General features: G+C 36.1%; 3 protein-coding genes and 1 pseudogene across 3 annotated transcripts; all 4 read left to right on the plus strand.

Annotated features, from left to right (window-relative positions):
* On the plus strand, positions 6,586–8,342 carry LOC107633452. Its single transcript, XM_016337079.1, has 4 exons — positions 6,586–6,852; positions 6,906–7,401; positions 7,942–8,025; positions 8,116–8,342. The coding sequence occupies exons 1-4, from the start codon at positions 6,586–6,588 to the stop codon at positions 8,340–8,342; spliced, it is 1,074 nt and encodes a 357-aa protein (XP_016192565.1).
* Positions 9,084–9,539, plus strand: LOC107633454. The gene has a single exon (XM_016337080.1). The coding sequence runs from the start codon at positions 9,084–9,086 to the stop codon at positions 9,537–9,539; it is 456 nt and encodes a 151-aa protein (XP_016192566.1).
* Positions 13,088–18,734, plus strand: LOC107633455 (annotated as a pseudogene).
* On the plus strand, positions 20,999–21,803 carry LOC107634571 (probable E3 ubiquitin-protein ligase RHA1A). Its single transcript, XM_016338008.2, has one exon. The coding sequence runs from the start codon at positions 21,169–21,171 to the stop codon at positions 21,616–21,618; it is 450 nt and encodes a 149-aa protein (XP_016193494.1). The 5' UTR covers positions 20,999–21,168; the 3' UTR covers positions 21,619–21,803.

A 22,546-nucleotide genomic window follows, 5' to 3' on the forward strand; every position in this document is an offset into this window, starting at 1 on the left:
TGCCGCCGACCCCCAACTGTAGCCACCCATCTCCTCAAGCCTAGCAACAAAGGGTAGCCATCTGATGTGTATACGATTGCTGGACTTGTCGGCAAACAGCTGCGTGCCCAACAACATTATGATATAGGCACGGGCAAAGCGCCTAACTGTCTCCTCATCAGCCCCTACGGGACACTCTTCAAATGTCTCCTAGAACCAGGTGTAGTTGACTGCGAATTTCTGAACTTGGTTTTCGGGAGGTAAAACACCGAGCAACTCATGGAACCACTGCCAAGCTGGCCTCCCACCCTCAATGTAAAGGTGGAAGTCTGTCAGGCAACCACTGACGTAATGTCTGTCCACTGGCAACCCCAGCTGGTAAGCGACGTCCTGAAGCGTGATGGTGCACTCTCCGAACGGCATGTGGAAGGTGTGCATCTCAGGCCGTCACCTCTCGACGAATGCACTGACTAGGGGCTCGTCTAGTCGGAACCATCTGTCGTTCAATCTCGCAAGATGGTACAATCCGGCCATCTGCAAGTACGGAACGTACCTCTCATCAAGACGCATCCCCTGCTGCCGCTTAACGCTGGATATGCAACGCCGAGGCTGGGTAGTAGATAAACCGCATAATTAGAACAGATGCACAAACCACTAACGTATACAATATGTTTCATAAAGAACCAAAAAATAAATCGTGCGACACATCATATATTAAGCTAGCGACCAACCTTGTATACACAAACTGCTAACATAAACCACGTGCAAAAACCATTAACAAAAACAACAATCACTAACAAGTAAAACCGTTAACGAAAACCCCTAGCCTATACCTCAACCCTAAACCACTACCCTAAATCACTAACAGTCACTGAAACCACTATACAAAACCATTAAACAAAAACCACTAAGAAATAACAATAACAAAAAACCACTAACAAAAACCACTGGCTTATACCACTATCCTAAACCGCTAACACTAACAGAAACCGCTATAAAAAACCATTAACGAAAACCACTTGCCTACATCACTATCCTAAACCACTATCCTAAACCACTAACCTAAACCAGTAACCTAATCCACTAACAATAACATAAACCATTATAAAAAACCATTAACTACTACCACTATCATAAAACCACTATCATAACCCATGAAGAAATACCGCTATCATAAACCGCTTTCATCAACCAGTACCATAAACCACTAACAAAAAAACACTATCAATAGCGCATAATCATAAATCACTAACCTCTTCGTTGATTACACCGGCGATATGAGCAACTCCATCCAAACGATAAAGCCTCCCCGGATCATCTCCCATCGGCTGAATATGCTGCTCCGGTCTTACTCGCCCGAATATTGGTCGTTTTCTCTGGGATTTGGTGGGGTATGAGAATGCTAAAGTGAATCGAATGAACTTGGTTCGAACTCCTTATATAGCCGAAATCTGTGTAATTCGAATCAAGTAGATTCGAATTACTAAGTCTCACCAAATTCACCTAATTCGAATCAATATGATTCGAACTTCACTCAAGTGCCGTTTTCCAAGTAATTCGAAATGATATGACTCGAACTACTCTAACATAATTCGAAATAAGTTGTTTCGAATTATTAAGGAATTTTGCATGCATAATTCGTTTCTAATTGATTCGAATTACGTGGGAATAGTCTTTGATAGTAATTCGATTTGAATCAATTCGAATTACTTGCAAATTGGATTCAAATCCTTTTGATTCGAATTATATAAAAATCTGTTCTGGTGGATTGACGTATCGAAATTTGATTTGGCAGATTTAGGTTAAACTGAGCTCCCCTTGGCTCATTTGGGTTTTTTACCTAATATTTTATGTATCTGTTTAATTATATATTATAATTAAAATATTTTTATCATTATTTTTTAAAATAAAAAATATATTCTAAATTAGTAAATTAATTAGTTCATTTTAAAATTTTATATGTAACATAGGTACATATAATAGAACAAAAGATAAAAAATAAGTAATAAGGATGAATAAATCGAGAATAAAATAAAATATATAAAGTCACGAAAAAAATAAAATATTAGATTGATACCTAAACTATAATTGTTTGAATTAAAAATTACAATTGAAAATATCAAAAAGAAAAATAATGAAATTGAAAGATACATAGAGTCATGGAGAGCTATATAAAAAAAATTGGAGAATTTAAAATTTACTTTTTGATGAAGAGAAGATGATCATTAGACAAGAAATAGAAAAAGAAAGTTGAAAATATAAAAATAAGAAGAGGGTTTAAGAGAATAAAGAATTGACGGTACAATAATTAAATTTGATTAGGTTAAATAATAGTCAAAATGATAAAAAAATAAAATAATAAATTTAAAATTTTAGCTAATTGAATTTATTTTATTTGTAATGGGGTCATTTAAAATTTGAAATGGGGGCATATTATATATAACTATATCTTTTAAAACAAAAATTAAAAACATCATGGGGGCAAGTGCCCCCTCATTTGTATGCTTGGGTCCGTCCCTGATAATATGCTAATCCAAATTAAACCTACCCGTATCTCATATTCCCATTTCAACCCGCCGACCCAAAGCCCCCTTTTTGAACTTATCTCCCAATAAGCAGAGACGCTAGCGATGGAGAACGGTGTCTTCGGACTGGCGACTTCAGGACAGTGACATAAGAGCTTTGAAGACGAGAAGACTGGTTGCTCCTACGGCGATGGGATGACGACGGGGTTGTGCCGGCGAGGAGGTCGAAGACGATCGGGGATGTTAATGTGACTAGAGGAGATAAATAGCAGACCGGAAAGAGAAGACTTTCGCTAATATTGTCGTACATTGTGGATAAGTGAATTAACAACGATAATGTATTTCATTCCACTCACACAATCCAAGATTGCAAGATTAAGATGAAGGATAATTTTGGCAAAAAAATGAAAAAGACTTGATGATAATGAGTTTGCTCTTTTTTGTACTTTTGGTGAGTGTTCTTTGTGAGACTTTTTTTATTTTTCTTTTTTTATTAGAAATACAATTTAAGCTATTATCATTGCTGAGAATATTAGTGAGGTAGTTTGTACTGTACATAATTTGTAATTTTAATTTAGTGATTGAACAACTATGAACAACATTCATCTTTATAAAAGTCTTTCTTTCAAATTTATATTTAATAAACTATAAATTACATTAAAACTATGCAATCTTTAAATCTTTAGATATTATTTAAGTTAATTAATTATTTAATATTATTTAAGATATACTCAATCATAATTTAAAATTATATACTATTTAATCTAAATTAATACATAAAATTCTATACTAACTGGAGAAATAATAATAATATAAATTTCGATTTACATGAAAATGTGTAACATATTACTGCAAGTTAAAAAACAGTGTGTCAAAAAACTGATACCTCATCTAATATTTTCAGTTTACAATCAGGTGGAGATAAAAGTGATTTTTTTTTATTATAATTGACTCATATTTATCTAACATTTGAAATATCAGTTTAACGACGAAAAAGTTTTATATATTTCTCATTACTCATTTATAGGAAAGCAACTCTCTATGTATGGTGTACACTATACGTCGCATGGAATTGGACAAGAAAATATTACTTCTACTTATGTAAGGCCTTCTCCATTAGAGATAAGATCTAAATAATTCTTAACTCTACCAACGAGGCTCTCATTGACAAGAACTCCACTGTCTGTCTTAACAAATAATACGTATAATTAATGATTACCAAATGATTTATGCACCAATATTTAAAAAAAGTATGCTTCATCGGAAATCATTTATATAACATAGATTTATTACAATTCTAGCATATTCCAGTGTACAAGGACTCACCAATAATCTAACGCAAGTCGTTCTGCAAAATTAGCTTCCGTCACACTGCGGTTCCCAAAGACCGTGCCTAACAGGAATGTAATTTAGAAAAGATGGTAACTATTATTATATTCTTTTCTTTTCTATAGTGTCTAACTTTTAATTGAATAAAATTGAACTTTTTGTCAAGAAATTCTAATATAAATGGGAAGCAAAAAAGACAATCTTCCTTTGTTGTTACTTTGGTGGCTATTAATTTGGCACAACTTTATGAAGATATACACTTATCGACTGTTAAGGTGCACCCACTAAGCAGTGATACACAAAGTGGCCAAAATGTTGATCCTTTTGTTGATTATGAAGGTAATTTTCTATTATATCAAGAATTTAAGTTGGTAGCTTGCAAGAAATATGAATTATTAGTAATACATCAACATATATGTTTTTACTTTTTATAATTTTTATTTATTGTAGTTGTTAATGCTTATGATAATTCAATGTTGAATGTGAATTTAAAAGATTATTTTATACCATCTTCAGAAACTTTAGACGTTATGTATAAATTTTATCTTTATGTTTATTTGTATCTTTGTGTACATCATAGACTAAATTGCATTGGTATGATAACTGAGTATCTAAAGAGAGTTCATTTAGCAGGTGTGTAGGATATAGGAGATCTTTTTTATCAATGTCAACATTGTAAAGTATGGATGTGGTCTGATGAAAGACTTGCTAAATCCAAACAGTCACTGTAACCAAAGTTTTCATTATGTTGTATGGAAGGAAAGATTGAACTTCCTCTACTTTCTGTGCCTCCTGATAATGAGCACATTCAGCTTCATACTGAAGGAGATCAAAGAAGTATTAATTTTCTGAAAAATATAAAGGCATTTAATTCAATGTTTTGTTTTACATCAATAGCCAAAAAAATTGACCGTGGGGTGAATAATGGGATTGCTCCTCCAATTTTTAAGCTTGGGTGTCAAAACTACTATAGCATATTAGCATTGGTAGTCTACTTCCTCCGGATAGTCTACGACCAACATTTGTCCAGTTATATATATCTATGACACAGAAAATGAGATTGATAATCGGATAGGCACACTTCGATAATTTTTATGCAACCAGTCAAATAGTTATTTTTTATCTATGAGAGAGAATAACATATATTTATTGTGTTTTTTTTCTTTGCAGTTCCAATGAAGCTGTAAATGAGCGAGAGAGAAAAATTGTGACAACATTAAAAAATATGCTAGACAAATATAACAGTTTGGCAAAGAATTTTTACTATGCAAGAGATAGGTACTAACAGGAAAATTGCACAAACATAAAACTTAAGTTGATTAGTAAAAAGACTACAGATGACAAGACATACAACTTCCCATCTGCATCTGAAGTGGCTGCATTGATTGTTGGTGATGTCGAACAACTAAGCAAAGATAGAGATATTATTATAGAGAGTCAAACTAGAAAGCTCCAACGGATTGATGTTTTTCACCCATCTTATTTAGCTTTGCAATATCCATTATTGTTTCTGTATGGGGAGGATAGGTTTTAGTTGGGTATTGCAACATCAAATTCTATCTCTGCTAGGCCTTCAAAGAAAAACAAAACAATCACTTTACGACAATTCTTTATTTCGCCTATAGAAAAGGATGGGTGAATTTCCGTTAATTCTGAGATAAAAAGATTATTCCAATAGTTTCTTATGGATGCCTACACAATGGTGAAATCAGAGAGGTTAAAATTTTTTAGGTTTAAACAACCACAGTTGAGGGTTGACAAATACAAATGTCTGCATAAAAGTCTAATAAACAGGGATGTAAAGCTGCAAGGCTTGGTAGAAGAATCATTCTTTCCAGTACTTTTACCGATGGACCTAGGTACATGATGAATAATTGCAAAGATGCATTTGTAATTTGCATATATGCAGGATATTCTAGGGGTGCACGCGGATCGGATCGGATCAGATATGACCGAAATTTCAATCCGATCCGCACTAAAATCATCAGATCGGATCTAATATCTACAATTTTTAAGCTTGGATCTGATCCGATCCGGATATTTGCTGATCAGATCGGATTGAATATCAGATATATCCGCAAAATACAAAAATATTTTTAAAAGCTTATTTTTATTAAAAAATATTAATAAAATTTTTTTTCTATTTTTTAAATATATTTACTCTTAAAATAATATTAAACATACTTTTCTTAAATAATAATATTAAAATAATACAACATATATGATAATTATTAGTTAAAATAAAATATAAGAAGAATATTTACTTATTTATTTATTTTTACGGATCCGTGAATATGCGGATAGCTACATAAAATCCGCAATCCGATTCTATAAGTGTGTGGATCGAATCCATATCTGTAATTTTCGGATCGGATTCGGATAAATATCGCGGATATGCGGATCAGATCCGATCCATGAACACTTCTAGGATATCCTAGCTATTTTATCACTATAACATGTAACCTTAAATGGGATGAGATAAAAAGAGAAGTGACTCCCATTGGATTGAAGGCAGAAGACTGCCCTGATATATTGTGTCGAGTTTTCAAAATCAAGCTTGATGGTTTGATTGATGACCTAAATGAAAGAAAAATCTTTGGCAAAATTTTAGGATGTAAGTCTGTGTTTATGCAACACATTATTAAAATTTTATGTTGTAATGTTTTACTCATTTATTTTTTTTCAATTTTCAGATGTTTGTACTATAGAGTTTTAAAAGAGAGGGCTTCCGCATGCACATATCATTTTATTCATGAGTAACGAGTTCAAGCCACAAACACCAGATGACATAGACAAACATATAACGGCTGAGATTTCTGATGAAAATAAAAGGCCAAATCAAAATTACATGGTACATGGTCCATGTGGTCCGTACAACAAGAATTCAACTTGCATGAAGAATGGATCCTGTTCAAAGTTTTATCCTAAAGAGTTTAGGCAGCGAACACTCATTGATGAAGCTGGATTTTTCAAATATAGGCATACTGATAATAGTCGAACATTGAAGAAAAGAGAATGTGTACTAGATAATAAGTTTATTGTTTCATATAATCTAGAATTTTTGCTCTCAAGTTCCGGTGCCACATAAATGTGGGATACACATGCCAAACAAGTTCTATTAAGTATCTTAAGTATGTACACAAGGGTAATGATTGCATAACAGCTACCCTATACAACGCTGGTGATTCGTCAGAAGCCACACAAGTTGTTGACGAAATTAGAAATTACTACGATTGTAGGTACACTTCGGCATGTGAGGTAGTCTGTCGTTTATTTGGATACGAAATCCAAGAGAAAGAACCATTTGTGATTAGACTTCCATTCCATTTGGAGGATGAGCAACTTGTGGTTTATAGTGAAACTTCTAATGTAAATGATATCGTCAAAAAAGCAGTATCTCATAAGTCCATATTTCTGGTATGGATGGCGGCGAATATGTCATATCCCTATGCTCGAAGTCTGACTTATACTGAATTTTCAACCAAGTTTGTTTGGAAGGACGATGCTTCAAAGTGGTTTCCTCAAAAGCAAAGCTTTGCAATCGGAAGGTTGACTCATGTACCTGCAGGTAATGATGAATTTATATTTAATTTTGATCTTATTTATTTGATGATTTAAATTTAAAATCTTAACAGCATGTACCTCACGTCTATTTTATTCGATTTATCTATACTAGAAAGTAAATGTTCAAATAACTTTCAACAGTTATAATCTAATACTCTATAGATTATACAATTTTAGCATTGTTCTCTATTTTTTAGAAAAAATAATTTTATACGCATGTGTAGCTACATAATAATTAAAATTGTGTAGCCTAATTCATTTAGCAACTTAGAAGTGGAATTTTAACAAAGTTTTTTGCAGCAAATATCGAAGAATATTACCAACAATTTCTCTTGAATACTCAAAGAGAATGTATAGATTTTCGAGATATAAGAACAGTAGGAGGAACAATTCATGCTACTTATAGAGATGCATGCTTCGCTCTTGAACTCTTGCAAGATGATAGAGAATTCATGGATGCAATTAAGGAAGCAAGCTCGTGAGCCTCAGGATCATATGTCAGGAGGTTGTTTGTCATTCTATTAACATCCAAAAATATCTCAAGACCAGAACATGTCTGAGATAGATATTGGCATGAACTCTCAGATGATATTTTTTGTATCGACAAAGAACGGTGATGAACATAAAGGTGAGTTTTTATTAATTACAATTATAAAAGTCTTTTATTATTGATCACTTTTATTTTGATTAAATTTTTACAGTATTGTATAATATGCAGAGTTAACCATGTTAGATGATGAGATTAAGCAGTTGTGCTTAATGGATATAGACAAGATCTTACATTCCTATAGTAAAACCTTGAAAGACTATCATCCTATGCCTTTAGCAACTAAAGTTGATAGTTCTTTGTTAACCGAAAGAGTTATCAGGGAAGAGATAAACTTTAACAAAGATGAGTTAAAGAAAAATGCCTCAGACATGTTAGCCATCGCAATACCTGAGTAGAAACATGCATTCGATAACATTGTTACAGCTGTATATTATGGTGAAGGGGTTTTTTCTTTGTGTATGGTCATAGGGATACTGAAAAAATATTTCTCTGGAACCTTACGTCCGCTGAGATTCACTCAAAAGGATGATATTGTGTTAAACGTTACTTCAAGTATTATTGCTTCTTTACTTCTTTCCAATGGAAGAACGGTACACTCAAGGTTCAAAATACTACTGAATATAATTGAGGATTTTATATGTAACATCAAACCTGGTTCTCCTCAAGCAATTTTGCTATTGAAAGCCAAATTTATAATTTGGGATGAGGTTCCAATGGTTAGTAGGTACTGCTATGAAGCGCTCGATAAATACTTGGGTGATATCAAGAAGTTTTCTCTAACATATAACAAAGATTTGTCTTTTGGAGGAAACGTGGTTGTACTAGGTAGAGACTTTAGACAAATCCTTCCTATCATTCCATGAGGATCGAGACAAGATATGGTTCATTCAACTGTGAATTCATTTTTATCAGGTGCTCAAACTAACAAAAAATATGAGACTCTCTGTAGGAACAACTTCTTCAGATCAAAATGAGACAGAGCAATTTAGTAAGTAGTTATTGAAAGTTGGTGATGGTCTAATAAGTGATATAGATGGTGAATTTGAGATATGTCTTCCGGAAGATATTGTTATTTCTTCTTCGGACTAGACATTTGATGAATTGGTTCATTTTTCTTATCCAAATATTTGAAAAATATGTCTTCAAATAATTTTTTCAAAGCAAGAACTATACTGGCTCCCACGTTGGACATCGCTGAAGAGGTCAACAACTATCTGATGACTATCATTCCTGGAGGCAAAAAATTATATCTTAGTTCGGATTCAATTTGTATAGATGAAGGGAATATGGAAAGTCAACTAGATCTTTATGATCCTGAATTACTGAATAGCATAAATTACTCTGGTTTACCTCTACATAAATTGATACTTAAGGTTGGTGTTCCTATGATGTTACTAAGGAATATTGACCAATCCAGTGGTCTTTATAATGGTACAAGGCTACAAGTTAAAAAGCTTGAAAATCATGTCATAGAATGTGAAGTCTTAATAGGTAACAATGTTGGTCATATTGCTTTGATTCCAAAAATGAATATATGGTACCAACAAATAAAACTGTCCCAATTAGATTTTAACAAAGACAGTTTTCCGTAATAGTATCTTTTACCATGACAATTAATAAGTCTCAGGAACAAACTTTATCTCACATTGGATTTACACATGGCCAACTATATACAGCATTTTCAAGAGTTAAGAGTAAGAGAGGTTTAAAAGTTTTGCTTATAAATCACGTAGGAATATCTGCAAATTCAACCATCAATATTGTTTATAAAGAAGTCTTAAAAAAAATAGAATTCTAACGTAAATATTATAATTTTATTTTAAATTTTGTATTAAAATTAATATATAATTATTTTACTTTAAATTTTGATAATTATTATTTTGTGTGCTTTTTCTTAAAATATTTAAACATATAAAAATATTTTTTACTTTTATAAATTTTTCCGTGTTGAGCACGGGTTCATATACTAGTTAATTATAGTAATATGATATGAGAAATTAATAATTTTTAGATTAATTTTATTAATTATTTAGAGTATTAATTATATTAAGATGCTATAAAAAATTAGTATTTTTAAGATTAATTTTATTAAATTGATAGGATATAGTAATATGCTATAAAAAATTAATATTTTTTAGATTATTTTTATCAAATTGATAGGTGTTGCCGCTAACTTGGAGAATTAATCGAAAATAGAAAAAAAATATATGTAGAAAGTTCTAAGGTTCAAATAATAGGATGGAACATATTGAAGATAAGAAGAAGAAAAAGAAACCCTAAATTGTGAATCCTAAATTCTAAATCTTAAATACTAAACCTTAAATTAGTTATCTTTTTAGTAGTTTTATTAACTACAGTAATATAATCGGAGAAACTACTAAAATTTTAATGTAATTTTATTAATTTTATTAGTTCTCCTCACAGTTGGACAGATCTGATCCGTTTTTAAATTTTTCAAGGGTATGATTGTCGTTATCGAATTCTAGGGGTATTTATGTCAGCGTTTTACAAATTCGGGGGCATAATTGGTAATTTACTCTTTAGAAAATTACTTATATTTTTGGTAATTTTATTAATTATAATAATACAATCTGATAAATTAGTAAATTTTTAAAGTAATTTTATTAATTATAATAATATGATATGAAAAATTAGTAATTGCTAAATTAATTTTATTAATTATAATTGTCATAAAAATTAATTAATTATTTAGAGTATTAATTATAATATGATGCTATAAAAAAGTATTATTTTTAGATTAATTTTATTAAATTGATAGGTGTTACCACTAAGGACTAACTTGAGGAATAAATCAAAAATAAAAAAATATATGTAATAATTTTTAAAGTTCAAATGAAAGAATAGATGTATATCAAGGATGAGAAGAAGAGAAAAAAATTCTAAACCTCAACCATTAAACCTTGAATCCTAAACCCTAAATCCTAAATCCTAAACTCTAACCCTAAATCCTAAATCTTAAACCCTAAAAATAAATTAATAATTTTTAGACTAGTAATATATGTATTGAAAATTAGTGATTTTGTTATATTAATTTTATTAATTATAGTTAAATGATATGAAGAATAATTTTATTAATTATATAGTAAGATGTTATGTGAAGTTAGCAATTTTTTAGAATAACTTTATAAGTTATAGTAATATGATTTAGGAAATTAGTTATTTTTAGTAATTTTATTAATTATAGTAATATAATCTGAGAAATTAGTAAATTTTTAAAGTAATTTTATTAATCATATTAATATGATATAAGAAATTAATAATTATGTTAAAATAATTTTATTAACTATAGTAATATGTTAGAAAGGCATTTTGGCTGGTTCCATTATGATGGGCCCACCACATTTTCTCTTGTTCTGCAATGTTCGTCGAATTGAGTTGAATTTGGGTACAATTCTTTCATTTTAAAATGGAATTACGTAAATTTTACTTAAACTTTAAATCTCTCGGTCAATTGTTTACCCAGTTAAATGCAAAAAACACAGTAGAATCACATAACGTATGCTGTTGGTGTGCTTGGATCCGTCTTAAAAGAAAGATTTACACTGAACACTTTTTTAATTTCAAACAATCAAGAGTTTCATAGTTTAAAAACGCCAAATTTCATCTAACGAGTCACGGTAATTTTTAGCGGAACGTGGACAGTAAATTTCGAGTGTGCTGGGAAAGACAGTGCCAAAACCACGATAGCTGAGTGGGGAGAAGAAGAAATTGGTAGCGCGACTAAAGAGAGAATAAGAGAGGCCGTGGAGAGATTTAAATTGTCGATGATGGAGATAATAGAAAGGGCGGTGCGCTTACTACGAGCGCTTACTACGACAGAAAAAAAAGAAAGAGAATTAGAAAGAGAAGAGAAGAGAGACGGCCGTAATAGTTAACTAAATATTGAGGGTCTAACTAATTTTAACAATTAAGTTAAATATATTTATTTAAAAAATTAAAAAATGATCCCTCTATATTTTTTATGCAATTACAAAAAAGACCCATTAAAATGAACATTTTTATTTTGCCGTGTTTGGCGCACTATCAGTCAAATTGATTTTTGACGTTTCGATGTCATAAAGAAAGCTTGCCTACTCAATCCATGCCCTTTTTTGTCTATCAGCTTTTGTTTCTCTGGGAGTGAAAAAACATTTGAGGATAAGAAAGACAATAATTTTGACATTTGAAATTATTTAAAAGAAAATGTCTGTAAAATTTTCGCTGACTTTTTTATTTAAAATTCAAATTCAAATCAATAAGTATTTTATTATAGTTTTTAGCTCTAATTGTAAGGGTGTGTTTGGCAAATACGTTACAAGAGAAGAAGTACGTTTAGCCTTCTTGAAAGTTTCAATTTTTTGTTTGGCAAACTTTTGATCCATGAACGCAGAAGTGATTTTATTCTCAAAACCACGTTTACAAGAAGCTACAATTTTGAGCTTCTGCGTTTCACCAACGGGCTTTTACCCATCAATACTCCATCTTTATTTATCTTTTACCAACTTTATCCTTTATACATGTTATTATATTATTTATAGAATTCTTATTAAATAAATTGAAAGGTTTGATTTGTATGTTTAAAATTTTTTTTAATACTAAAATATAAATCTGATCCTTAAATTTGTATTTTTTTTTAAAAAACAAAAATCACAAATCTAACCCTCATATTTGTGATATTAAAAAATAAATAAAAATTACAAATTTAACACTCAAATTTGTGGCATTCACAAAAAAATACACTAATTTTTCAGGGCAAAAAACCATAATAAGCCACTGCCAGGCCGAATTTACGTATATAAGCCAAAATCAAAATCGTTTCAATAATGAGCCAAAGCATATATTTATATAAATCGAACCAGTGTGGTTCGAACTGCATTTAGTAATAATTCGAACCAAAGCAGTTCGAATTACAAAAATAGAGATCTAACTAAATCGAACCAGGGTGGTTCGAACTAGCAACGCACGTAATTCGAACCATAGTGGTTCGAATTATAGAGAGAGAAGCTGCACCAAGTAATTCGAACCAGGCTGGTTCGAATTACACAATCCCTAATTCGATGAAGGCTGGTTCGAATTAGTGGGAGACAGAGCAGTATATATATGGTTGTAAACGTGAGTTGCTCTCATTAGAGGGTGTAAGATGGCTAGTGAGGAGAGTTTTGTTGTTTTGGTTCATCACAGAGGATCCATTAAGAGGAAAACTCATTCCGGTGTGAAGTTCACAGATAAGGATCCTCTCTGTATTGTCGTGAGTCCTACGACGAGCTATGATGACCTTGTTAGATCTGTGCTGATGAAGCTTGGTCTGGAAGATGCGAAGCGGGTTAAGAAGTTTTTCTATCGCATTCCAATCATGGTCCTCCAGGATACCGTGAAGTATGATTGTTTCACGATTGGTAGTGATGAGGACTTGCAAGTCATGTTTCTTTGTCGGCGGCAGTTTCCGGAGGTGAGGACACCAGAATTGTTAGCAAAGCTGGTTGATGTGGTATCCAGCTCAGGGGGTTCGAACCGGAATACCACCACTTTAGCCATGGCAGCCGGTTCTAGTTCCAGGCCTGCCGTTGCTTCTTCCTCCGTCCCTGTGTACGAGCTAGCGGTCCAACCTGTCGCCTCCCCGTCTTTTGCTGTTGATCTAAATGACAGCGTAGGCAACGAGGTAGGATCATTTGATATTCTGTCGAACGCTTTACAAGGCGTTGCACCGCTTGGCGTTGGAGACGGATTGTTGGGTGATGCAGAGGATGATGACGTCGAGCCGGATATGATTGATGATGACAGCGGCGATGATATCGGAGCGAGTGAGCCTGCACTGGCGGTAGGTGGTTCTAGCTCTGGCACACAGCAGTATCCACCACATTTTTTCTCTTTGGACTTGGATGCCATGAGGCAGGAGGGGGTTTCTGGGCACTCTGTTGGATTCAGAGCTAGAGATGCGGAAGGGACTGCTGGTCTGACAGAGTTCCAGGTTGGTCAGCAATTTCAGGATAAAGATGAGGCCCTGTAAGTGTGAAGACTTACAGCATCCGGCGAGGGGTACAGTACAAGGTAGTGGAGTCTGATTATCGCCGGTATGTGGGCAAGTGTTCTGAGTTTGGGAATGGGTGCACATGGTTGATTCGACTGAGTCTCCGGCAACGCAAGGGCATTTGGGAGGTCAAACGGTACAATGGACCTCACACTTGCCTTGCCACCTCCATCTCGAGTGACCACAGGAGTTTGGATTATCATGTGATATCGGCGTTCATTATGCCAATGGTAGGGCTGATGCATCCGTCAGCATCAAGGTGCTCCTAAATGCCACGGCAGCACACTTTGGGTTTAGGCCGACTTACAGAAGGGTCTGGATGGCGAAGCAGAAGGCAATTGCCATCATCTACGGTGACTGGGATGAGTCATACAGCTCCCCAGGTGGGTGTTGGGAGTCCAGTTGACGATGCCTGGTACTGTTGCAGTCCTACGGACGAGCCCCGTTCGAGTTGGTGGACAAGTAGACGAGTCTCAAGCCTATTTTCACAGACTTTTCTGGACGTTTCCACCGTGCATCGAGGCATTCCGTCATTGCAAGCCGCTAGTTAGCATTGACGGCACCCATCTGTACGGCAAGTACGGGGGGAACGTTGCTCATCGCGATTGCACAGGACGGAAACTCCAACATTCTACCTGTTGCATTCGCACTAGTAGAGGGTGAGAATGCAGAGTCTTGGACATTCTTTCTCTCCCACCTTTGATAGCACGTGACACCGCAGCCGGGTCTACTGGTTATATCGGACCGGCATAACGGCATCAAGGCTGCGCTTGAGGCTCCTGACGGAGGTTGGTTACCTCCATCTGCATACCGTGCATTCTGCATTCGACACGTAGCGGCTAATTTTGCCCTTACCTTCAAGGACAAAGACGCACATAGGCTTCTAGTGAATGCCGCGTATGCCAAGACTGAGGTTGAGTTTGATTACTGGTTTGATATTTTGCGGTCTGAAGACCCGGCAATGTGTGAGTGGGCGAACCGGATTGATTATTCCTTGTGGACTCAGCATTGTGACGAGGGGCGGAGATTCGGTCACATGACGACGAATATCTCCGAGTGTGTGAACTTAATCCTCAAGGGTGTCAGAAACCTCCCTGTATGCTCCCTGGTGAAGGCAACATATGGAAGGCTTGCGGAACTCTTTGTTCGCAAGGGGAGAGAGGCTGAGGCCCAGATGGGAACCGGACAACAATTCAGTCAGCACTTGGTGAAGTGTATTGAGGCCAACTTGAAGATGGTCAGGTGCTTCACGGTGACTTTGTATGACCGGGATAACTCCGAGTTCACCGTAGCAGAGACCACTCCGACTGGTTCTTTCTCATTGGGTAGCTACAGAGTATCTCTTGCCTCTCAGACATGTGACTACGGGTACTTCCAGGCACTTCATTTCCCGTGTCAACACGCACTTGCTTGTTGTGCCTACTCACGGGTTACCTGGACCTCTTATGTTCACAGTGTGTATCGGATTAGTTCGGTATTCAGTGTGTATCGCATGGGATTCACACCTCTGATCCCGGAGGGTTTCTGGCCACCATACGATGGGCCCATTGTGATGCCGGACCTTGACAAGAGGCGTGCGAGAGAGGGTCGTCCGAGGTCCACTAGGATACGGATGAATATGGACGAGGCAGATCCGAACCGGCCAAAGAGGTGTGGCCTATGTCGCCAATCCAGACACACACGTCGAAGTTGCCCACAGCTAGCTGGATCGTCTCACACAGGGGGCCATTAGTCGCCATGTTCTTAGTCTTGGCACTTTTTTTTTTTAATTTTCGCGTTTCGATGTTTTATTTAAGCACTCATGTAATTTATTGAGCTTTGTGCGTTGTATTGTGGATGCTGCGTTAACTATTGAATATGTTATGTTTCACTTTGAGTATTTCTACAAGTTTGGTGAATGCAAATTTTAATAAATAAATCTACATATTACATTGTTATCTAATGCGATGACTATGATAGTCAATGATATAACCAATAAACAACTGTTTTCAAAGTACAACAACATGAACAAAAAAAAAATAAGTTGGCTAAAATAACAACAAAACTACACACGGCCACCATACATGAATGAAAATGAAAATCCAACATACATGAAACATGAATCATCTAAACAGATGCGAGCCCGTAAAGCAACGACGGGGTACCCGTGTCCTATGACCTCAGCGGATAAGTGGCTCCTCGTCCTCGATCTCATCCTCCTCCTCATCCGGGGCAGGCTGTGCAGGTGGCGTAGAATGGACGGGTGCCGCAGACGGCCCGTCAACTGAACGTGATGCAGCGGTGTAGGCGGAGGGTGGGGTACCTCCCAACGCAAAATGGTCAGCAACAGATGTCGTAGGAGGCTCGTTCAAATCGACATCTAAATGTGCCTGTGTGCCGGAACTCTGACCACGCCTCCGGACAGACGCGTCCTCCTGCATAATGACAGTAATCTCGTCTAGAAAGTGTGAACCCCCGAAGTTCGCATCAAGCGTATCTGCGGCAAGAAAATCTGCCCACTGTGATCCCGGACTAACCCATGGGGTACTCTCCTGAAGAGCCTGGTCATGGCCTGGTACACCAACGAAGTAATCTCCAAAAGGCCCCGCTCCAAGCCCAGCATCACCAGTGTCAGCCCTGTCACCCATACCTAACCCATACCACTCACCTCCATGTCCGCCATCATGGGTACTACCACCAGCAACTGCAACAGCCCCTGCACCATCTGCACTCTAGGACCCTTCTCGCTACCGGTCTATCCGCAGCCTCCACATCTGCACTCTAGGACCCTTCTCGCTACCGGAAGGGTTGTAACCTGACCACCTGCATCATACATATGTCTTATGGCTACTTAAATGTGTGCTTAGGGTTTGTAATACATTATTAATGAGCATGGAGTTATGCATATTAAATTGAAATAGAGAAGGCTGAGTAGAGTACCTCGAGGCCAATGGCCAGCTGAACGTCTCATACCCTGCAGGCCTAAACCGAGGAAATCGCTAGAAGATCCAAGACTGAAGTAGCTGAAGTAGGCCCGCTAACTTGACCACATGTCTGTTCGCCACTCAGCACATGCACCGGTACAACCATGCCAGTGCTGCAGAACCCCAGCTGTAGGTACCCATCTTCTCCAGCCTAGCTATGTAGGGAAGCCATCTGATGTGAATGCGGTTGCCGGACTTGTCCGCAAACAGCTGCGTACCCTACAACATCATGATGTACGCACGGGCATATCGCCGCACAGTCTTGTCATCGGCTCCCTCGGGGCACTCACCAAAAGTCTCCTGGAACCAGCTGCAGTTCACTGTATACTTCTGAACTTGGCTGGGAGGAGGAATCACTCCAAGCAACTCCTGGAACCACACCCAGGCTGGACGGCCACCCTGGATGTATATCTGAAATTCTGATAGGCAGCCACTCACGTAACGCCCGTCCACTGGCAAACCCAACTGGTATGCCACGTCCTGAAGTGTGATTGTGCACTCTTCGAATGGCATATGAAACGTGTGCATCTCCAGATGCCATCGCTCGACGAATGCACTGACAAGGGCCTCGTCTAACCGGAACCATCTATCGTTTAGCCTTGCAAGATGGTATAGTCCGGCCATCTGCAAGTACGGAACGTATCTGTCATCCAGTCGCATGCCCTGCTGCCGTCGCATGTTCCTGATGCATCGCTGAGGCTGCGCATGACATGCACCGCATTATTAGAACCAGCTTCATAACCAATGACAAACATAACCAACACGATAAATCATCAACAAAACATCATACTAAATCAAACCGCATAAAAATCCATGAACGAGAACCACATGCAAAACAACTACCATAGACCACACAACTAAACCACTAACATAAAACAGCTTAACTAGAACCACTAACATAAAACAGCTTAACTAAAACCATTAACATAAAACAGCTAACATAAAACAACTAACACAAACCACTAATATAAAACAACTAACACAAACCACTAACATAAAACAACTAACATAAACCACCAACATAAAAAAAACCAACATAAACTACTAACATGAAGCAGCTAACATAAAACAACTAAACCATCCCACTAACATAAAACAACTAACATAAACCACCAACTAAACCACCAACCTAAAACAACCAACACCTACCACTAACGTAAAACAGCTAGCATTAAACAACTAACGTAAAACACTAACATAAACCACTAACATAAACCACCAACAGAAACTAACTAAATAAACCACCAACTAAACCACCATCTAACCCGCATCCTAAACCTCTCAACTAAACCACCAGCAATACCACTACGCTTTACCGCTAACATAAACCGCCACTAAAACCAAAGGCAAAACCACTAAGTCACATATACCACTAGCACGAAGTTATTTCTGTACTAACCTCGTCGTTGATGACCCCGGCTATATGAGTAACTCCGTCCAAGCGATATAATCGTGCCGGATCGTCCCCCATCAGCAGAGTATTCCGTTCAGATCTTCGTCGGAGAGAATCTAGGTCATTTTCTCTGGGATTTGGTGGGGTAGGAGAAATGAAGAATGGTTCGAATGAGGCTGATTCAAACTCCTTATATAGCCGAATCTTGAGTAATTCGAACCAGGGTGGTTCGAATTACTATTGGAGTCACGAGAAGGGTAATTCGAACCAGGTTGGTTCGAATTACATGGTTAGCTATGGTTGGTATAATTCGAACTTGCCTTGTTCGAATTATGTGCAATTTGAGTTCGAACCAGATCGGTTCGAATTACGTTCAACTTTTTCTCCTCCTAATTTGAACTAAGTTGGTTCGATTTACTAAGGAATGTAGTTTGAACCATACTGGTTCGAATTACATTAAAATAGGCCTTGGCTCATTGCTGAAACGATTTTGCTTTTGGCTTATTTACGTAATGCGAAACTTGCCTTGGCTTATTAGGGTTTTTGGCCCAATTTTTCACATTATTAAAAAACATCACAAAATTTCCAATAAGAAAAATAAAAAGTGGATAAAATAATGGTAATACTGGTAATTGGTAAAGTAGCAATTATATTGTATGAAAATAAAATTGATATTTGATTTAGACTAATATATTTTGTGTATCATTATTAAACGTAATAAAAATTTGTATATCCTTGTTATTATATCTTTCTATATATTTGTGTCACTGTTATATTTATATCTGAAAAGATCCTAACCAAACACGACTTACAATTGTGTTTTACACTATGATGCATGGATATTGATATGGACATGGGACATGATATAATACGGGACATGTCAATATGCAAATTTTAAAATTTTATAAGACACAGGAACACACATACATATAAAATAGATAAATCGTAATGATATTTTAATATGTTATTGATATATGTTAAGAATGAGATTGGACACGCTAAGTGTGTCCGAAGAAAATTTTTTTACTTTTTATTAAGACAGTTGGATAGAGTAGACACGCGTGTTAGACACAGTAGACAAATGTAGGTGAATGTTGTGTCCAAAATGCATCTAGATTTTACACTTTATATATGTTAATCGTTTTTATTACAAGGATACGTAAATTGGATTATTACATTGATTCAATATCTATCCCGCGGGTCGTTTACTAGTATATGTATATAGCTGAATAGCTCTTTCTACATTAGCCATCATCAACGTGCTTTCACATGCCATGCCATTCTAAGAGATATAAATAGTGATGACGAATCAGAACCCGTTTACACGCCTTGCTTTCATTAAATATGTGCAACTTGTTTGTTGCTGGTAAAAAACACCTTTTTTTTTTCATTATATATGATGAGGCCAGAGACAGTATCTGACAAGCATATTGTAAAGGCTATGCTCTGTTTTATGTTTTACATTTAATTATTTTTTACCCTAATGGCAGGCAACTTCTGATGCTGCTTACATTAAAGGTTTTGGAATTAGCAGCGATAACCCTCCCCGCCATTTTTTTAATAACTTATCTCCAATGACCACACTACTAGCTTAGTTGTTAATCGTCAGTAGTAGTGGTGAGAATCAAATTAATATATAGGCATAACAAAACGAAAACAAGAAGAAGTTGAAGTGGGAAGTACTATGTTGCTAAGAATTCATCATGGTTTATATTTGGCTGGTAAAATAATTAATCTTATCTGGTAAATGACCATATCATAAAGATTGGTGGTTACTCACATCATAAAAATATTTTTACGTAAATAATATATAATATCTAGTAAAATATAACTTTGTTGAAATTTCTTAAGTTATTTATGGAACTGTCTTATATATCTAAGATATTCATAGTCACAAAATTTAATTTACTATTCAGAACCATATAAAATGAAAAATATGATTTTAGAAGAAGCTGCAATATTGAGATTGAGGTTGAGATGAGACAAAGGAAGGCAAGGATGATGAATGGGGAGTGGTGAGTGTGGACCAATGATGTCTTGGCTGCATCAGACACCATGGGAAATCGAAATTGAAGAAATTCCTTGATCCAAGAAGTACCAGAGTAACATGATCATCCATCACACAGCTGACACCTGTCCCCAACAAAAGTGCTGCATTCAATTTAGTGGCCTTTCAAATGGGATCATGAGATGGGACATTTCAACTCCAGATATACTATAACAACTCACGCTCACGGATGATGTGCTCAACTTCGTCATATACTACTAGAGTCATTAATTTTCACTATCACTATCAAGGGACCATCATGAACCAAATGATCCCTGAAATGACATGGTACGGTGCTCAACAACAAATTATTGCAACTGCAACCACATCCTTACTAATTAAATAACCCATCCAACCCGTTGTTTTCAACTAACTGATTTGAACTTGTTTTTCAAAAAATGCACAGCTAGGAAAAAGATGAAGGAAGTAAATTCAAATGATGATGGGATTTCAATTTCGAACGAAAGGTTCTAGCTATACTAGGTACTGGTTTATTATTGTGACCACGTGAAACCTCAAAATGATGAGTTGTGGTGGCATTAACTTGACGCTACAAAATGAAGTTATTTGAAGGAGTCTTAAAACAATTTCAACGTCAAATTAAAGGTCTTACTCTGTTGTTCCCTAATCCTAATAAATGTCGTCTAGTTAGATGAGTGTGGAAAAAGACAAAGGGCATTATTGGTATTTCCAGAGGGAAGCCTAAAACCTGAGTAGTATATATATAGGCAGGTGTCGCTGAGTGTTTAGCTTTCATTCTTTCCATTCACAAACAGAAACGGACGTCTATATGGGATTCCCAGTGGGTTACACAGAGCTTCTGTTCCCAAAGCCTGTTCTTCAAATCCTCTCCGTATTGGGTTACATAAGAAGGTTGATTTTCACCTTCTTCAGCTACACGGGCCTCCCCAACTTCCTCGAACCCGATGACACCGATAACACAATGCCCCAATTCCACCCCGTGTCGGAGCTCCTCATCAGAGAGATCCTTCCCGTGGTGAAGTTCTCGGAGCTGGTGGAGCCGCCTGAGAGGTGTGCCGTGTGCCTCACGGACTTCGAGCAGGAGGATGAGATCCGACGGCTGGTGAACTGCACGCACGTGTTCCACCGGGGTTGTGTGGACCGTTGGATGGGTTACGATCAGAGCACGTGCCCTCTGTGCCGGACACCCTTCATTCCAGATGATTTCTTCAATCACGGCCTCTGGGCTGCTTCTGCCATTCCCGAATTTCATGCTTAGCTTCTTCTTCTTCTTCTTAATCTCTTCATTTCATTTCCCTATGTATCTATGTGTGTACATAGTTCAGCTCCTCCAAATGGACCCGCGGCTCCTACAGTTTAATTGAATTGGTATTATATCCATCTCGGTTTAGATTACTTTTTCATATACAGAATTGGATTTGGCTTGCTACCAGTTGCCTTGCATTGCATTGCATTCTTCCTCTCTCTGCTTATAGATTATTGTTCCAGTGTAGATAATCCTCTTAGTTATATTTGGCCTTAGAAAAAATTGAACTTGGTAGGTATACTTGGACAAAGAAGATCGTGACTACTATAAAAGACATTCCGACTTCCAAATCATATATAAATCGTAAAATTAATCATGTGTCCAAGTCATATATAAATCATAAAATTAATCATGTGAGTATATCTCTTTGTTGTGATACAAAGGGCTCTTTTCATAACAAGAGATTGATAAATAAAATTGATGTTATGATTTATAGTCATTAAATTGACAATGATAGTCATTAAATTCATTGGTTTCAAAGTTAGGAGTAAGGCAAATAACCTGAGGAATCAATTATGATTCAGAAATGTTTGGTAACCAAAGAAAATCAGCCAAAAACAGTCATAATTTGTCTTATTTAGCATTCATTAATTGTTGCGACAATTAATTAATGTTAAATAAGGCAAGTTTTTGCTGTTTTTTTTTTTTTTTGTCTACCTAACATTATCCTTATGATTATATGGTAATAGCTGGCTAGCTTCTACTTCCTTACACGTGATCAATTCATTCATGTCTCATCAAAATTAAATAAGACTGAGAAAAGGTAAGCCGGCGTGGTTTGTTGAATAGAGGAGAGGAGGGCAGAATCGATAAATTATGAGACAAGGTGTTTGTTTAACTTTGAATGAATGCTGCTTATGTTAACGTTCTTCGTCCTGTC

This window comes from Arachis ipaensis, chromosome B03 (assembly GCF_000816755.2).
Source record: "Arachis ipaensis cultivar K30076 chromosome B03, Araip1.1, whole genome shotgun sequence".
Taxonomy (NCBI): domain Eukaryota; kingdom Viridiplantae; phylum Streptophyta; class Magnoliopsida; order Fabales; family Fabaceae; genus Arachis; species Arachis ipaensis.